We start from the raw sequence: 20,197 nt of genomic DNA, 5'->3' as shown, positions 1-20,197 counted from the left end.
TTAATTTATGTGTATGAATGTTTAGTGTAATATTTAGGGGAGCAGTGTAATATTTGCATTTTTGTAGTTGGACTCTTCTGGAATTTGTTCAACCTGTGTTATGTATTCAATGCAGTGTTTTAACCTCCCTGGCGGTATGATTATTTCAGATTTTAGGTGCTGAAAGCGGTACCATTATTTTGCACAGAAATTTGGCGTTTTATATTGTAGGCCTGTAATTCTTAGGAATAGTTCACTTAAATCTGTCCAAACAAGAGTCTAGTAGACATCCCGGGTATGATAAAGTTTGAAAAACGAAATAAAAAATTATAATATAATAAATAACTATAAATAATTAAAACACATAATAATATAATAATAATAAAAATTATATAATAATGTAATCAAATCAAAAACACTGAAATTTGCTCAGTTGCAGAATTTTAGCTTTTATTACTTTTAGTGTTTGATGACGGATCTCCCCACAAATCACTATCGCTCAATTCTGCAAGTGATTATAATTTATTATCGCTTTTTTCTAGCTGGTCTAAAGCCACTTTTGATGTAAAGAGACAGTTTTGGTTGCTATGGACAATCTCCAGTTTCCTGGCAGAAAGAACAGTTTTATATATATAAAACTGCATGCAGGACACTGGGCAGACCACTAGGGACAAAGGGGATGTGTAGTTATTTGATACAGTACTGTAATCTGTAAGATTACAGTATGCTGTATCTGTACTGTGTGTTTCACTTTTGAATTTACCGCCGAACTCCGTCCCCGTGCGTCGCAACGCTCGCAGGGAACGGAGCTCGGCACTGTGAATCGAGCGAGACACAGCGGCTCGCCGATCACAGCGGGGAGACATCGCAGGATCCAGGGGACAAGGTAAGTAAACTCTTCCTGGATCCTATGATGCAAGCCCGAGTCTGGCTCGGGGATACCGCTTTTGGTATGTAAAATCCACCCCGAGCCAGACTCGGGAATACCGCCAGGGGGGTTAATAGGATGGTATGGTTTATTACAGTGCAGTATTTAACTTAGTTTTTAATTTTGTTTATTTCAGTTTAGAGTTATTTTACATAATGTTCTGTTATTGTTGATTTGTATATTTTTTGTCATTGTGTCTTTAGTTTTTGTATAATATTGTGATTTGGCTTTGTCTTTGTAGAGTATAACATAGTTGGAAATTATGACAAGGACATCTCTTTGTTGGAGCACATACACATTTACAGCTGAAGTTTAGCTAAAAAAATAAACCTTATATCACTTATCTTTCATGAAGTTTGTCCAACATTGTGCTGGCCAACTGAATCCTGAAGAAATTGTCACAGCAGGGATGTTTGTGTTTTTTTTCTGCCTCTGAACTTCTGGTGGTACAATGGTTAACAGTAGTGATGAGCTGAATTTTGCCCATATGGCCCCTGTTCGATGGGAGCTGATCATCATATATAGAAGCAGTATTTCTGCTTCTGTATGTGACAGCTTTCTGCTGTTACTGGTTGTTAACCACTTGCCTTCTAGAAGATTTACCCCCCTTCATGACCAGGCCGTTTTTTGCGATACAGCACTGCTTTATTTTAACTGACAACTGCGCGGTCGTGCGACGTTGCACCCAAACAAAATATATGTCCTTTTTTTCCACAAATAGAGCTTTCTTTTTGTGGTATTTGATCACCACTGTGGTTTTTATTTTTTGCGTTATAAGCAAAAAAAAGGTTGACAATTTAAGAAAAAAAAACAATATTTTTTACTTTCTGCTCTAAAACTTATATTAAAAAAAAGTAAAAATCGAATATCTTCATCAATTTAGGACAATATGTATTCTACTACATATTTTTGGTAAAAAAAATCCTACTATATGGATTGGTTTGTGCAAAAGTTATTGCGTCTACGATATTTCTATTTATTTTTTTATTCATTTTTTTTTTACTAGTAATGGCGGCGATTAGTGACTTATAGCGGGACTGCGATATTGCGTCGGACAGTCAGGACACCTGACACTTTTTGGGGACCAGTGCTAAAAATATGCACCATCACTGTACTAATGACACTGGCAGGGAAGGGGTTAACATCAGGGGCGATCAGAGGTTAACTGTGTGCCTGGCCAGTGTTTTCTAACAGTGGGGGAGTTGCTTTTACTAGGGGAAGGCATGGATCCATGTCCCTGCTTTGCAGGAACACAGGATCGATGTCTTCCCTACTGACAGAATGGCGATCTGGCTTGTTTACATAGGCAGGTCGCCATTCTGGCTCTCTGCCTAATGATCGGCAGATGCCGGTGGACATTAAGTCTGCGGTACCCGCAGATCAGGTCCCGCTGTGTCTAATCACAGCGAGTCGCCAGCGGAGCGCATGCACACCCCAGACCCTGAAGTGTTGGACCACGGACCACGTACTAGGTATGTGATCCAGTGCAGAGCGGCCACCCTGCCGCAGTATATGTATGTTGGACGGTCCACAAGTGTTAAGGAAGCAGCGGGTTCTTCCAGTGGCGTAGCGCGGGGGGTGCGAGGGGGGCGTAGGCCCCGGGCGCAACATTTGGGGGGGCGAAATCCTGCTCCAGTATGTGTCACCCTCTCTCCATACATCTAAACTCTATGTTCTGTGACCCCGCGCTCCGGCCGCCATGTTAATTCTCAGGCCGGCCCCTGGCGCCCTGTGATTGGGCGAAAGGGATCATGTGCGGCAGGTGGGGTTGGCCTCTCCTCAATTGCGCGGGAGCGGGGCTGGCCTTCGTTGTGGCTGCCATCTTCTCCTGCTCCTCTCCTGCTCACCAATCATGTCCCCGTCGGCCGTCACGGCAGGCAGTCTGTGGCCGCTGTCTTCTCCTCCTCTTCTCCTCCTCCTCCTTTCCGGCCCGGGTCACTGATCATCATGTCCCCGCCAGGGCAGGCAGTGTGACAGTCGGCAGCGCAGAGGCAAAGCAGATGGAAGAAAAAAAGGTAAGAGACTCACTCAGCCCGGGGGGAGTAGATATGGTCTGGGGAGAGGGAGCGGCCAGAAAGTTAGTGTATAGAGTAATGTATAGTGTTGTGGGTAGTGTATAGTGTATTGTGTGTAGTGTATTGGTCTGTGGGTAGAGTGTTGCGTAGCAGTCAGGATGTAGTGTATTGAGTAGTAGTGGTCTGTGGGTAGTGTATTGTGTAGTGGTCAGTGTGTAGTGTAGTGGTCAGTGTGGTGTGTAGTGTAGTCAGTGTGTAGTGTGGTCAATGCGTAGTGTAGTGGTGTGTAGTGGTCAGTGTGGGGTGTAGTGTAGTGGTCAGTGTGTAGTGTAGTGGTTAGTGGTGGACAGTGTGGGGTGTAGTGTAGTGGTCAGTGTGTAGTGTAGTGGTCAGTGTGGTGTGTAGTGGTTAGTGGTGTGTAGTGGTTAGTGCTGATCAGTGTGTAGTGGTCAGTGTGGAGTGTAGTGGTCAGTGTGTAGTGTAGTGGTCAGTGTGTGGTGTGTGGTCAGTGTGATGTGTAGTATAGTGGTCAGTGTGGTGTGTAGTGGTCAGTGTGTAGTGTAGTGTGGTCAACGTGTAGTGGTGTGTAGTGGTCAGTGTGTGGTGTGCAGTGGTTAGTGGTGTGTAGTGGTTAGTGGTCAGTGTGTAGTGGTCAGTGTGTAGTGGTCAGTGGTGTGTAGTGGTCAGTGTGTAGTGGTCAGTGTGTGGTGGTTAGTGGTGTGTGGTGTGTAGTGTAGTGGTCAGTGGATAGTGTAGTGTATTGTGTAGTAGTGTAGTGGTCAGTATAGGAATCAGGTAGGTCAGTGTGTAGTGTTTAGTATAGTGGTCAGTGTGGTGTGTAGTGGTCAGTGGATAGTGTATTGTGTAGTGGGTAGTGTAGTAGTATAGTGTAGTGGTCAGTATAGGAATCAGGTAGGTTGGTGTGGTGTGTAGTGTAGTGGTCAGTGTATAGTGGATTTTGTAGTGGATTGTATAGTGTAGTGGTCGATGTAGGAATCGGGTAGGTTGGTGGGGTGTGTAGTGGTCAGTATAGGAATCAGGTAGGTCAGTGTGTAGTGGTCGATGTAGGAATCGGGTAGGTCAGTGTAAGGGTCAATATAGGAATGAGATAGGTCAGTGTATTGTATAGTGTAGTAGTATAGTGTAGTGGTCAGTATAGGAATCAGATTAGTGGTCAGGTAGGTCAGTATTATTGTAGGAAGGGAAGGGACTCAGGGAGTGCGAATTGTCCGCAGATTAGGGGGCGCAAATTACTTGCCTTGCCCCGGGCGCTGACAACCCACGCTATGCCACTGGGTTCTTCTACCCGCAGCATCCCTGGGAACTGCCAACACCACTGGGACTAAGTAAGCAAAAAGGCAGGGATAGCAGTGACAGCACTGGTCATATGTGTGCAATTATGTTACCTCTATCCCCACCCCTTTCTTTATATAGCTGATGACAGCTACCTGAGCTAGTTTTACAATGTGGTGTGTGTGTGTGCGTGCCTGGTCACCTGTTTTTTTTGGCTGGCGGTGGGCATTGCAATTTATTTCTAGGTGATACAGTATCTTCTTTTTTTGAATGAGTAGGGGCATTATGTACCTCATACTTATTCACATAGTGGGGAAAATTGGTATCTAGGGTCCCCTTTATTCTAGATTCTTCTTGATCTTGTCCTGGCCCTCACAACCACTGGCCAGAGTGGTGGGGAAGAGGCCCCTGGAGTCTGATCATTCACAGAATTCTCTCCCCCATTCACAGATCATTTTATCAATAAGATAAAATAAAATTTCTCAAGGAGGGAGATTGAAGGTCCCTATTGGACCATCTGTACTGCTGTTCTGCCTGAAGATCTGAAGCTGTAACCATTGCAGCAGTGGAAATTCTAAATCAAGAACAGGACAGGCACCACTGCAAAAAAGATTTAAAAAATGAAAAGGATGCAGCTGCCTGCATGACATGGGACATGCTTCATTAAAAGGTAGGTGACTAAAAAGTTGGATATTTTTTTTTTTTTCAGCTAAGCTTTGAGAAGCTAGGAGCTGGTTCAACCCACCAGGCATCTAGGACTAAACGATCACTTTTTTGGGATGACTCAATATTTAAAAGCAATGTTTAACCTGAAAATGTAAAATACAGCTCCACGTTGATGTGCCTAGTCTGAAAAAAGTCCATTATATTCCTGGTGATAGTAATCCAACGCTAAAATGCATATACAGTATGAGGGGTATTTTGATTGTATTGCCTCCTTTGGGATGTGTATCTAAAGATTTTAGGTATTAAGGACTGGGCATAAAAAAGGTTATACTCATAGAAAACCACTGGCTGGACTACAGTCATCTGAGTCTTAGACAGAAGTAGGCAGGAGGTACAGTAAGTACCGTATCTGTGGGGTAGATGGTTTAGCTTAGGGTAGTTTAAGGGACGTCTTTATAAAAACTTGTCCTTTTAAATATTAATATGGAACTTCCACCAAAACATTTTATGGTTGGTAAAATTGGAAGAATAGGACTTTTGCCGTATTTTTACCCAGTTGGATGGATGGATAGATAAATAGATACTGTAGATAGATACTTACATCATAACATATATAATAATAATAGGAATAAGGATCATAGCAGTAACGCGTAAAGTAATCCACAATGTTCAGTATCAGTCCAATAACAGAGGAAATGGATATGATAATGCTTAAACTCAGGGAGCCTTTTATCTGTAAGAAAATAAAGACACTTTGCTTAAAAGCTCATCTTAATCTTATTATATTTTGTTTGGGCAGAATAAACATTGTTAAAATAGTTTTTACAGAAAATTATTTTTGTAAAATAATAAAACATGTTATACCGCATACACACGGTCGGAATTTCCGACAGAAAGAGTCCAATATGAGCTTTTCATCGTATATTCCGACCGTGTGTATGCCCCATCGGACTTTTTCCGTCGAAAATTCAGACGGACTTAGATAGAGGACATGTTCTATATTTTTCCGACGGAAAAAAATACTATCGGAAAAAACGCTCGCCTGTATGCTGTTCCGACGCACCAAAAACGAGCATGCTCTGAAGCAAATACGAGATGGAAGCGCTCGGTCTGGTAAAACTAATGTTCATAATGGAGATAGCACATTCCTCACGCTGCAAATTCTTTGATCTTTTAATGCGGACAAGAACGCACTGAAAAACAGATCAGTGCGTGTAGTCAGTTCGTAAGAACAGATACAAACCCCACAAGCACAAACTGAAGACCAGTAACGGACTGAAAAGCGCAAATCGTCTCTCACCAAACTTCTACTAACACGAGATAAACACAAGATTAGCAGGAGGAGCCCAAAGGGTGGCGCACTGGCTATTGAACTTACGTTTTCTAGTCCCGCCGTACGTGTTGTATGTCACCGTGTTCTGGACGGTCGGAATTTGGTGTGATCATGTGTATGCAAGACAACTTGAGCGGAACTCGGCAGAAAAACCTTTAGAGTTTATTCCGATGGGAAAACCGGTCGTGTGTACAGGGCATTACACGTACCTGCTCTGTGTAGTGGTATTGCACTTAGCAGCCCCCCACCTCCTCTTCTGGGCTCTTGATTTCGAATTTGTGTTTGCTATAGCCGACAAAACACACAAGTGTGTTCTAAAGGTAGAGAGGGCTCACCACGGCGAGTAGATACCAAACATGTCACGCTTTAAAATTGCGCATGCCTGTGAAGCTGCGACAAACTATATACATTTTGCTATCCATATGTGACACTTTATAAGGTTTTACAGGTTACCACTTTAGATTAACACAGGAGGTCTTGGTGCTAGAATTACTGCCCATGATCTGACGTTTGCGATGATACCTCACATGTGTGAGACAATCGCTGTTTGCGTGCACAGGTGACTGACACGTGCGTTCGCGTTTGTGCGCAAGCACAGGGGGATGGGGCACGTTAATTTTTTTAAATTATTTTTTACACTGTCGCTTTAATTTTTTTATTTTATTACTTTCATTGCTGTCACAAGGAATGTAAACATTCCTTGTGACAGCAATAGGCATGTGACTGGTACTTTATAAGACCTCAGATCCCTCATTAGCCCTTAAAAGCATTTAATCAAACCAAGATTGGTGAGATCTAATGCTTTTGATTTTTAAAAATGGCACCGTTTACATCCGGGTAACCCATAAGTGATGTGACCTCAAGGCTTCTGGGTTACTATAGCATAGAGCCCAACAAAGCTGATCTGGTCTTTGCTAGGCTTTATAAATACCTGGTGGAAAAGCAAGCTGGTCAATCCGGTACAGCTGCGGAAGACAGCTGGAGGGGGGGTGGGGATATCCCCTCTCACTGTTTGTAAAAGCAATCTAGTGGCTAGCTAGCTGCTAGGATTGCTCTTACAAGAAAGCCAGCCGCCAGCTCTAAAAAATTATACTGGGGTGATGCCTGCAGCTGCTGGTATATGTTTTGAAACTCCAGTGACATACAGGTACATCGCTGGAGCTGATGTGATTAATGTACGGCCACCTTTGCTCTCTTTTTTCCCCTTAATTCCTTAGTCTAGCTATAGATGGATCAAAATTCAGCCATTAGAGCAGGGACTCCCCGAAATTCAATCCATCTATGGCCATTCCCACTCAACAGAAGTCAATCCGGTGATCGGCTTTGGTCAAAGGGGTTGGAAATGTTTCATTTGATCAATTGCTGCAGCCAGTTGGGTTAGTGCTCTGAGACAATCACCACTGTCAGTCAAACACAAAGAATATGCTTACAGGAGATTATAGTCTGGCCAGAATTATGCTTAACGTGTGAGAATCCTTTTTTTTTAGCATGCTTTATGACCATAAAAGCAATCAGAACTCCATTATGTATATAGAGTCCACTTACCAGACACATGGAAGGCTTGGACACAGCTGCCACTGACAAAGACCCTGCAATGATGTTCTGCAAAATATAAGCAAAATGGACTTTAACTGGAAAACATGGTGGATCTGTGGTTTTAGGCTTTGCCAAGTAAGTAGAATTGTGGCTCAGCACTTAATGTATTCATAATGAACTTATTGAATAAGTATATTGATCAAACGTCATGATTTCACCAGCTGTGTGCTAGGAGATGGATAGACAGCTAATATCTTTAGAAGGTCAGCAACTGCAGCTTACTTTTTTTACCCAGCAAGGGGTTTAGAAACAAAGATAATGCTGGAGTCTGGCTATTAAAGCTTGTTTGGCTGTACTTCTTCTATGGATCACAGGAGTGCAGTTTTGTACTCCTGTAACCCCTGTTTCAGCAGAGAGCGGGCTGAAGTCAGTTCCCTGCTGATGTCACAGAGTCAGTCCAGGCTCAGGTGTCATCATGAGCATACAGTCAGGATCCGCCCAGATCACTGGACCAGCACCCGTCTCAGCCTCTCAGCAAGTCGATGAGAGCTTGAGCTGGCTGCTCCCACCCCGTCCACAGCCCAGTGCTCCAGTGAGCGGGGGAGGGGGGCGCAGAGCTGAGAGCTGTGACAGTCGGCAGCTCTCTACCCGGGGAGCTGTGAGAACAGAGTGATCAGCGGTGTTTGATCACTCGGTTCTCAGTGTAGAGGCACCTGGGGCACCTGATGCTGCATCCACCTAGGTAAGTTTGAATCCAAAAAAAAAAAACATACATCTTTTTTAATCTCTTCAACCACATACATCTTTTTTAAAACCTTCAACCTAGTGTATGCTGCTGTTTAAAAAACATGTACATTTATATACTTGGAGATCAGATGCTCCTCAGGGGAGGAGCTTGGTGTGTATGGTAGCTCCTATGGCATGATGTCTGATGTGTATGGTGGCTTCTCAGAGACAGCACCTGATATGTATTGTTTTGAAGTTCATGTAAAATATTGGCACCTCCCAAGTTAAGAGCATAACATGTTTTCTTACAAATATTATAAATATATTTTTTTTCACTTACAAAAATAGCTCCCCAGAATGGAATTCCACTGTAAACTGGAGCTAAGGATAATGTGTAAAATAGGCCAATACCCATGCCAATGTGTGCGATGCCCACAAGGATCAGGATGATCTAAAATCAGAACAATGAAATGGTTATTTTCCATGCTGACTATACCTAGTTCTTTCTCTCAAAAATGATGCTAATGGATAATGAATGCATCTTCATCCAGTAGCATGTGATACTGAACAGACAATGCAGTTATAAACCACTTGTACTCCTGGGGAGTCCATAAAGCCTTTCTAGCCATGTCCAACTGTGACTGATCAGGTGATCTTAGTGTATGCAGATCTTCCTACTAAGCTGTGAATTTAAAAAAATGATGGCAAAGACTGTGTGGGTGGGGTCACCCATGCATGTGGTGTAATGCTTCACCTGAAGGCGTGTCACCAATGCCCCAGGCCACGGTCATGTGAGGGATCAAACATTAAGACAGCCCCCAGCCTCACAGATGAGAAACTTGTGTGCAGCAGTAATGTACGAGGTTCCTCCATAAGCTGTTTCATTCCATGTCACTACACACTTGTAACTGATGTATGTTTGCATTAGGAGGGACATGCAGAGCCATTGCAGGGCCCCATACATGCTCATTAACCCTTTCCATTCGGTACCTAGTAATCAGGCCTTAGTTCTCCGTATTGCTAGTCTGCTACCAGTGACCGGAGAAGATGGACAGCTAGGGAAAGATTCGGAGCACCAATCCCACGCTAAGGAGGACCTATCACCTACCCAGGTACCATGCCAATTACTAGTTGCTGTAGCTGTTCTTCTTTGGCAATTACCTTCTCTTTTTAGCCTTGCATGTTAACCTCTTGTAGTGATGTTATACATACTCCATAGTGCTGTTACAGACTCAGGTTCTTTAGGAATATGCAAAAACCTGACATGTAACCATGTATGACATGCAATAATGTCTTTGTCCTAATTACACCTAAATGTAGCTGCCACAGGTTACCTGCACAGGTGAAGAATCTTTGGGAGAAGCCATAATTGGGAAGACTTGAAAGTTCATGTTTTGGAGGTGTCCCAGTAAATTGGAGCTACCACAGGTCCCAGGAAGCCTGTCCCGTGCTTCTTAAGCCCCTTGACCCCCTAGGATCTGGATCTCTTCCCTTTTATATTGCACGGGAGGGTGGCTGGACCCCAATGAAAGCCTGCAAACACACTCAGTGAAGGCAGCAAAACATTAACCCCTTCCCCCAACCTGGGCAGCTGAACATTAACTAAACATACAGTAGGCCACCTGCCATCAAAATTTACAGATTAGAAGATGGTAAGATCTGCTACAAAAAGATTTGCTCAGGCATTGCAATGTAAATAGTTGATCTTTTGCAGATTGGTTTACTACTCAATAAAACCTTGGAAGTCTCATTGAGGTTTGTGTGGGATCTAGCATAATCTAGATTTTATTTAGTTACTAACGGTGCAAAGGAACTGAGGCATAGGATTCCCTCCCTGTGATGTACTATGTCCAGTATGATAATTCTTTATTAGGGCAACATTTTATAACAAAATGTAGTATATTCTTAATATGTATAGGTATAGATCACCCCTGCACCCTCTACTACTAAATAATGTAGATCCTCATTGGATCCTATCTGCTGATGGGCCAGACATTTGTAAGTTGAGTCCAAATGACCCCCTTTACCAGTTTAAGCAGGATAAAGTGGCAGAGTAGACTTGCGGAACTATGTCATAGTAAGTAAGACTGATTAAGTAACATAATAATGAATGTTCTTGGACCCCTTCTCTTCTCTATCTACACCTCCTCCCTTGGTCACTTGATAACCGCCCACGGCTTCCAATACCACTTATACGCTGATGACATCCAAATCTATCTGTCTACTCCTCACCTCACTGCTTCTGTCTCCTCTCGCATTACTAACTTACTAACTGACATATCAGCATGGATGTCGCACCACTTCCTTAAACTAAATCTCTCTAAAACTGAGCTATTAATATTCCCCCCCGCCCGTGCCCCCCTCGACGACTTTTCTATCAAAATCAACAATGCAACCATCAGTCCCTCCCCTCACGCCAGTGTACTCGGTGTAATCCTAAACTCTGACTTGTCATTTCAGCCTCAAATCCAATCGTTGTCAAAAGTCTATAGAATTCACCTCCGTAACATCTCTAAAATTTGCCACTTTTTAACAAATGAAACTACCAAGCTCCTCATTCACTCCCTTGTTATCTCTCGCCTTGACTATTGCAACTCCCTTCTCATTGGCCTGCCTCTCCATAGGCTATCCCCTCTTCAGTCTATCATGAATGTTGCTGCCAGACTTATCCGCCTTACCAACCGCTCAGTATCTGCCAACCCTCTCCTCCAATCCCTACACTGGCTCCCAATCACCCAGCAAATTAAATTCAAAATACTAACCACAACCTACAAAGCCATTCACAACTCTGCCCCAAGCTACATCACCCAAATCGTCCTCTCCGCTCTTCTCAAGACTCCTACTCTCAAGCTCTCTCATCTCCTCCTCACATGCTCATCTCCAGGATTTCTCCAGAGCCTCTCCCATCCTCTGGAACTCGCTACCTCCACCTGTCCGGCTATCCCCTACTCTTGATACCTTCTCGCGGTCCCTGAAAACGTATCTCTTCAGGAAAGCCTATAAAGTCTCTAACTAATCTTTTACCACTTTCATCAGCTCATTCCCCACAGTTACAACCTTTTGTACCACCTGCCCCACCCTATTAGATTGTAAGCTCTTCTGAGCAGGGCCCTCTTAATCCTCTTGTATTTTATTGTATTAAACTGTATTGTCTCCCTTCTATATTGTAAAGAGCTGCGTAAACTGTTGTCGCTATATAAATCCTGTATAACAATAATAATAACGTCAACAAGACAGAGGATCATTGTTGTTTCCTTTGCTGCCATTCATTAAAAAAAGGATAACCTTGTTGGTTTCCCTTAAGACAGTGTAGCAATAACTCTCGGTGGAGCTGCTGGTGGCTGTTACCGTCACCTTCGTTACCTCAATTTCACCAGAACCGGGTCTAGGGTCCCGTTGAGTTTAATACCAGACAATGTAGACACCGGACACTTGAGTATCTTTTCCAATGCTTTAATAAACGTAACTGAAGGAAGTAGCAGGAAAGAGGTAGAAGAAGAGTTGCAGGGAAGTTCAAATACCTTTTCTTAGTGTAGTATTAGGAATTGGAATCTTATAGATGAATGTACTTTCCTCTTAGAGTTGAATCTTTGCCTGCCTGGATAGGTTTCTCTCACTAACCTAGCAGCCAGTACGCAGCACGAACAAAAGTCTCTGCCACAGACTTGAATGGAATAGAAACTCGTACGATCCTCTGCCACAGGAAGTAATGGTTTATGATGGATAGCAAACACAGCACTAGAACCTTTAAGCCGACCCAGCAGTACTATGCGGTAGGTTAACTTTAGGATGCGTCCTCCAACTGAGTCACCAGGCCCCTCTCCAGACCAGCACTCTGCATGATCCTTCCATGATGGGTCCTCCCCTGGGATCTTCTCAGTTGTCCAGCTTCTTCCCGTAGGACAGACAGCACAGGACCATTCCCCTGCCGCTGTGGTAGGCCCCAGACAGGCTTCTGGGCCCACCCACACGCTGCAGCAGCGTGGGCCTCCCGGTCGGAGCACCATGCGGTAGTACTCCTAACACATACCTGTCAGCCAGGAGGACCAGCAGGTGGAACGAAAAGAACACTAAAACATGGCGTCTGTCCCATAAATACCCTCTCCCAGAATGCAACTCGGAGGACCACCTCCACCGAGTTATCTCCGGGACAGAGGAGCACTCATACACTTCAACGTGTTGCCTTTCCAACACGGACCCATGGTGACAACGACCCCCACAGGCACAGTGTGAAACTACATGCAACTCAGCCAAGCTGGAACAGAGGCAAATCTGACTATGTATGAACAGACAACCCACTAAATTTACCTATAAGCAGTAGATTGAAAATCTACCAGCGCTACAACAGCAATACCTCGTAGCCTCCACTCTTACATGTGGAAGTACATAGTACTTAATAAAGTCAATTGGAAAGCAGTTGTTTTCAAGAAAGGTGCAAATCGAAATGCCTTGTAGATCATTCACAAATACAGTATACATATGCCTACCTATTATTAATATTTATTATTATTAACACATTCACCCAATTAAGGTATATTAAAATTCTTTTAGGAGCATGTACTTGCAAAACACAAAAAAAAACTTTTTTTCCCCACACTTACCCCCAAGATTTTTGGTTTACCCTTCAGAAATTCTTGATGGAATGTAGTTGACTGGATCATCTGAGGTATAACTGTAATCATTGGATTGTTCCATTGCTGAGGAGCGGAGGAATTCCACGGCAGTGCGTTAGTGGCATGCCACATCTGAGGGTTAGGAGATAGATTATATCCAGGGACACCTGGAGGAACATTCCACTGGGCAGGTGGAGGGGCAGCAGGATTGGATTGTTCAAAGTTATTATTCTGTGGTTTGTTGCCGAACTGAGTTGAAGACATTTTTCAGCCTCACTAGTAAAAGAAAAAAATAACAGAAATTGAACACCCAGATTGACTGAAGTTCTTGTACACACTCTGTGCAAATATTTAAAAAAATGCAAATATGGTTATGATAAAATATGGCCCTGTGATTTGTTGTGGTAAGTCATTGGAAGTGGACATGTTGGCGGGTCGGCAGGTTTTGTTTTTTGCCAGGTGAGCAGCTAAAGGTCATTATGATTGACATGGATCTACATCGTTTTGTTTGTGAGTACCCCTGATTACTCATAGTAAAATCTACCCCTTATGAATTCACATGGGGGGATGGTATCTGAGGGCATCGGGACAAGGTGCTTTGTAAAGGGAACCTCTGTGGTAAGGTACCCTCCCCCATGTTTGGAGTACGTGGCCCCATATGGTTCAGAAGGAGGGGTACCCCCCCCATTTCCCAGCCACCCAGGCTGCATGCTCAGTTAATAGTTTGGTGTGGATTTGGGGGGATCTCCAAACTTCTTTTTCTGTGTGGGGTTTCCCCTTAAAATCCATACAGTATCCTAGTAGTCTGGTATGTTTTCTTTTTTTCACCTATGTAGTCCCCTAGGATAAGGGTCTGGTATGGATTTTGGGGGGGGAATACATGCCCCTTTTGTTTTTTTTTTTTAATTTAGTACATGTTCTCCATTGCAGTGCCAAGCTTCCTGTGCTTTTTTCCACAGTAATGTGTCTGATAGCCCTAAAATTGGCAGAAATTAACAACCTGATTTGCCTTTAATGGGACTTGCCACTAAGGATGAGCTCCGGCGTGTTCGTATGGCGCACGTGCCGAGCCCGCCAGGAAGTCGGCACGGCGCAGCGCTAATCACAGGCAGGGAGACATTTCCCGATCTCTGCAGCCGCACATCGGGAAATGTCTCACTGCTTGTGATTAGCGCTGCCCCGTGCCGACTTCCTGGCGGGCTCGGCACGTGCGCCATGCGAACACGCCGGAGCTCATCCCTACTTGCCACTATGTTTGGGTTTACCAAACTTGGAAGAAGATTCACCAAACTCTTTGGCATTAAGCAAGGGCAGATTTATATGTCACTATTAAAGACGGGAGAATTTCAGTATCCCTATGTAGTCTAAAGAGAAGGAATCATGTCTTTATTCCTTGTATATGGGGCACCCAAGATTTTATATCCTGTTAGTCATTTTAATTTGGGTTTGTCTGTGATGCCCCATCGTTATACTGGGCAAAATTCTAAGGGTTCATTTACTTGCTAACCAAATATCAACAGGACTTTTGTAGTTTGCTGCAGGGTCAGCTGTTCCTTTAATAGTCAACCTAAGGCCGCTTTCACACCGGTAGACAGGGGGGCAGTAAAAACAGTCAGTTGAGCAGTTCTACCTCCCCAACCACCCACCTAAAGCATAACATGCATCCAGAGGGGACTGTAAATATGCTGCGGCCGCAATACTTTGCTTCATTCCTCCGGCAAATTGAATTACGCATGCCAAGTTTGACTGTAAAACTTGCCTGTTGAAGTCAGAGCGGCTACTCTGCAACTGCAAGCTAAACACTTGGCTAGCGGATGCAGTGCAATATGTCTTTACAAATCCTCTTCCAGCTGAAAAAAAAAAAAACGGCCGAAAACCCCAGCATTTAGGAGAGGGCAGGATTGCCTCCTAGAAGCCGGGGCTCTGCAGTCCTCTGAATAGTGATCCACAGCAGATTGATTTTTAATGGGTGGTAGAAACTGTCTTATGTGTGAAAGAGGGTCTTATTTGGTGAATCTGTCAAGATATACTTCCCACTGCCGGGTATCCATCAGGAATTACCAATGTTTGTATGAATCTACAGCAGCTGACAATGATTAAATCATTGTTGTTTGAAATTTGATAAAAAAATGGATGAATATGTAAAGTGTGTTTTCTGTGAGCATGTAGTTTATCTTTTTATTGCAGTATTTAGTATCAGTGTTCTGGGACAGCAAACATGGCTGTCCCATGTACAAAGTTATAGTTGTACATTGTACGTAGAAAATAGGTTTGCTTTTATTTTTTTAAAGGAAACTTTTTTATTTAATTGAATTAATTACAATTATTGCATAGTTAAAGAGGACAAGTGCCTAACACTCACTAAGCCAGTCAAAAATCGTATTAGACGTCAGGTTATCGTACACGTCTATTACCTAAGTACAAAAAAAGTGACCTTTTAATTTCAACCCATATACAGTATGTTGATACGTTAGGAAAATATCAAACAAGCAGCATTGTAGAGTACAATTCCAGCCAGGGGGACCACATTTTTCCTAATTTGTTTCAAACAACTTAAGGCCTCATATGTCAACTTATATGTTTGGTTAACAAGTCCAAGCCATGGGGTCTGGGTGTGAAAGAGCTGTGATTTCCATTGAATTATCAGAAGCTTTTTAGCATAAAAAATAATATTTATGGTTCGATAAGTCTGAGCCCTCTAAATATTCCAACAGGCATCTAGGAGGGTTACAAATAACGGGCATTTGGAGAACAGAACAAAAGTCAGTGACTGTGGGACAGTGTTAATTTCATTGACTAAAATATTTTCGTCTACTAAATTAATACTATTTTAGTTGACTAAAATATGACTAAAACTAAAATTCAGATGAACAATTCAGATGAATAAACTAAAACAATTCAGATTACTAAAATGATATTTTAGTCAAAAGACTATAACTAAAACTAAATTGAATTTATTTTACAACGGCTAAATCTGTGTCTGTAGTGCATGTTCAAATCTTAATACCATAAATAATAAACATCTTATTAGATTTTTACTCCAGGAGTATATAATGTTTGGCAGTTCTAAAGAAATAATGCATTCAAATTTAATTAAACCCATTTGATTCTAACAATTTCACTTTTTATACTTTAGGGGGTTTTAAGGCTAAACAAAAGGGGTGTGTTTTTGTTTGCAGTGAGTTCATGAGCGGTAAACACAGGGTTGTAAGTTTGTAGTTTTAAGGGTGTATTTTTGATAGGTAGAACCAGAAAGATGTCCAACATTGTGACCCCCCTGGCTCCTCACACCCACACTGGTAATTTTATATTATTGAATCCCCCCCCCCTTTTTTTTTTCTTCCCCTTTCCTTTTTGAAGTGAGAGAAAGTTAGGAATAACTATATATTAAAGGACGATTTAACTAATTTTGCAGAATGAATACTCTAGGAATGTTATATGTATATGTGATTGTTGATGTAGGAATGTTATATGTGACTGTGGATGTTTTGTATTGTTATTTCCTTTTTTCAACGAAAACATTTAAGAAAAATATTTTAAAAAGAAAACTAAAATGACATTTAGTCAAAAGACTATAACTAAAATGAAATTGAATTTATATCACAAATGTAATAAATAAATATTAAACATCGTATTAGATTTTTACTCCAAGAGTATATAATGTTTGGCAGTTCTAAAGAAATAATGCATTAAAATGTAACTAAACCCATTTGATTTTAGTCAACTAAAATACAACTAAAACTAAAACACCTCAGATGACTAAAATATGACTAAAACGCCATTTTAGTCAAAAGACTATAACTAAAACTAAATTGAAATTTGATGTCAAAATTAACACAGCTGTAGGACCAGAAGGTGCATACTGTATGACTGGGAATTCCAAGACTAAGTGGTAAAATGTACCGTGGTTGGAGGGACATTTTGGATAAAAGGGAGAGGGCAATTTATCCATTTTAAATAAAATGCATGGGTGTACACGAATATGTACAATGTAAGATCTTCACTTGGATTACTTTATACTTAGAGGAAATACCTGTGGAGACCTGGGAAGGTACAATGTCCTGCCAGGTGTCGTCTGATAAATCCGATATATCTTGACTTGATGAGTAATAGTTTGAGTAAAGCTGTGGCTACACATTATACAATTCTTTTGTACAGTTTTTCTTTAGATTTACCAAAACCATATAATGTGAGGTCAAACCTAAACACTTTCAAATTGTATGCAATGAGGCAGGCTCTGGCACTACATAGTTGAAGGTACATCTAAAGAAAATTGAACAAAAAAAAAATTATAGCTATAGTCTATTGGTTTTGGTTTAAAACAGTGTCGAGTAATATACTGTATTGATATTAATTTACCTGACTGAAAAAGCAGCAATTTCATTTTAGTAATCTGTAAATTTACATTGTTGAGGTCAAATTGCGCTACTGCACTGTGATGTATTTGTAAGTTTCTAAAATATGCCGCATTTGGAATACCATATTCTATATGGAACATAGAAAAGGATTTGAAAGATACCTTTGTTAGAAAGATGGCACACTCGTTTGTATGTTGTACTCCATACCTTGTCCAAAAGTGTCTGTCTGTTCTCCTGCAACTGCGGATTATACCAGATGGGCATTCGGTGAATAACTTAGCTCTCCAGCAGAGGTGGTTGTATTATTAGCCTCTGGATAACACCACCAGTGGCCTTTAATGAGTTGTGGGGCAAAGTAGTAGATTTGAAGGTTGGGTACAGCAAAGCCACCTTCTGACAATGGTAGTTGTAGTGTGTTTTTAGCTATCCTAGCAGGCTTACTCTCCCAAATAAAAGACATAACCAGAGATTCTATTCCCTGAAAATGGCGTTTAGTAATATAGATTGGTGAATTGCCTAAGATAAAAAGGAAACGTGGCAGGAAGATCACTTTGATGATATTTATTCTGGTTAGCAAATTTAGGTCCAGTTTAGTCCAAACTCTCTGGCTGTTTTGAAGTCTAACAACCAAGAGCTCCAAATTATTCATTATACGTTGAATGGGATGCTGCGTGATAATACCTAAATATCCGAAAATGTCAACCCGCCTTCAATGGGACAGGAGAGTGGGATCTGCAGAGCCAAAAAAAAAAAAAAAAAGAATCCTCCCAGTTCACACCGAAGCTTGAGAAATGATCAAAAATTCTGAATGGTAGTTCATAATTTCCAGAGAGAGGATTACGGATCTGCTGAAGAAAAATTATCATATCGTTCGCGTAGAGAGATACTTTTTCCTCCAATCCATTTATGATCAAACTCCAGGTATGTTTTTTACAATACTACTACTACACATTGATAAGATATATTCTTTGAAGGGGATGTTTAAGATTTTTATATTTTGTGTTTTACTTGTTTATTATGTTCAGTACTAAAGAACATAAATCAGGTTTTTCTTTTGGGTCATGTATATTTAAAATGAATGATTATAATCAGACCAACTGAATTTTAAGTTTAAATCGGCTAAATATATTTCAAGTTTACCAAAAAACAAAAAAAAGTGTAAAGTTTTACTGTTTGGTTCTCTTTAGCAAGCAGCCACAAACATGAGTAGAAAAGAATGTTCATTGACAGTATGCTGTAGAAAGCAATGGTTTCTCCATAGAGGTCCAACATTCTCCATGATGAAGATACAGCTCTCCAATCAGCATGAAGCATGAACTTTACTGATTGCACTTAAAAAAATACATTCCTAATCACGATAGCTGTTTTGTCAAATATTTGCAAAGTTCATAAACAGTCTGAGTAAAGAAATTGTTAATCTACACGGAAGACTGAAAGAAGAAATGTTCCTTATGATGAAATGTACACAAAAAACATATCATGTCATTGCACAATGCTCCATTTGTATGAAATCATGGTCATGTGCTATAGTGTAGCTAATATGAAAAACGAAAAAACTAAAAATATTCCAGTTCTTATAACCTGTAATGAGATACGCCTTAAAATAATTTGGTGGCTCAGTAGTGTGACTGAGAATCTCAGGGTGGCTAAAACCCATTACACACAAATTTTAAAAATTAAATATGGTTCAATGCAAAAATCAGATTTTCAAGAAAACCCTTTAACATTTTTGATAAAATAACTTATAACATCAATGGATTACACCTTGTTCTTCTATCCATATTCAGTAATATAGTACCGTACCTGTACAATGGTCATTGATGAATAAGTCACTTGGTACAGTGCCCTAACATAAGTATTCAACTTTGCACAATTTTACAACCCTATCTAGCTACACGGTTAGGTTTTACAGTACACAGTACTGATGTGTTGTGCAAAAAAAAAAAAGATTGCAAAAACAAATGACGAAAGCTACACACCCAAAAGATAAGGAAAAAATTAATAGCATAGAAAGAAAAATAAATTAATATTAATATTAAATAATACTTATATAAACACTACTAACACTATGTTGCAGAAGTAGTAGAGGTGGTAGAATTAGGAGCTGGGATTGTATATTAAACAATAGTTTTATACTATGATGTTTATTATTATTTATGAGTAATAGTAGCAGAGTTGACTAGAAGTTAGAGTTGTATTATAACACAATTATTATTATTGCTTTTATTATTAAATCAGGTCCTTCCTATCTTTCAGGCTGGGTTTACACTTGTGCGGAGCGGTTTGCAGCAGGGGTCTGGTGCATCCCTGTTCTCCATTTCAGGGGCGAATCAGGTCAGAATTTTTGCCTGAATTCGGACCCGAAACAGAGCCAAAGATGCACAGGACCCTTCTGCAGTGCACTCCGTGGCCGCCCCGGAGATGTGTGAGCCGGTCACACTCTCCTGTTGTCATGCCAACTGATTGCAGGGAAACCTGTGTGAACCCAGCCTCAAAGATAATTGGGGGGCACCATACTTGGAAATTATCAGATACCTCCAATTAAAACACACCGTGGGGGGGGGATTTACTAAAACTGGAGAGTGCATAACCTAGTGCAGCTCTGCATAGAAACCAATCAGCTTCCAGGTTTTATTGCCAAACCTTAATTGAACATGCCAAAGTTAGAAGCTCCTTGGCTACCATGCAAAGCTGTACCAACTTTGCAATTCCCACTTCCAGCAGTATGCACAGTACCAGCGATATTATCT

At 41.4% G+C, this 20,197-nt stretch overlaps 1 protein-coding gene across 1 annotated transcript in view; it reads right to left on the bottom strand.

Moving 5' to 3' along the window:
* Positions 1-19,308, bottom strand: part of LOC141105360 (membrane-spanning 4-domains subfamily A member 8-like) — a 30,408-nt gene extending 11,100 nt beyond the window's left edge. Inside the window, exons 1-5 of the mRNA XM_073595223.1 lie at positions 19,251-19,308; positions 13,078-13,365; positions 8,817-8,927; positions 7,760-7,816; positions 5,483-5,614 (exon numbers count right to left, since the gene is read on the bottom strand). Coding sequence (XP_073451324.1) covers positions 5,483-5,614; positions 7,760-7,816; positions 8,817-8,927; positions 13,078-13,353 — 576 coding nt within the window. The 5' untranslated portion in view covers positions 13,354-13,365; positions 19,251-19,308. The remainder of the gene's footprint in view (positions 1-5,482; positions 5,615-7,759; positions 7,817-8,816; positions 8,928-13,077; positions 13,366-19,250) is intronic.
* Positions 19,309-20,197: the final 889 nt, after the last annotated feature.

This window comes from Aquarana catesbeiana, linkage group LG08 (assembly GCF_042186555.1).
Source record: "Aquarana catesbeiana isolate 2022-GZ linkage group LG08, ASM4218655v1, whole genome shotgun sequence".
NCBI lineage: Eukaryota > Metazoa > Chordata > Amphibia > Anura > Ranidae > Aquarana > Aquarana catesbeiana.
This window is presented reverse-complemented; position numbering and strand designations above follow the sequence as displayed.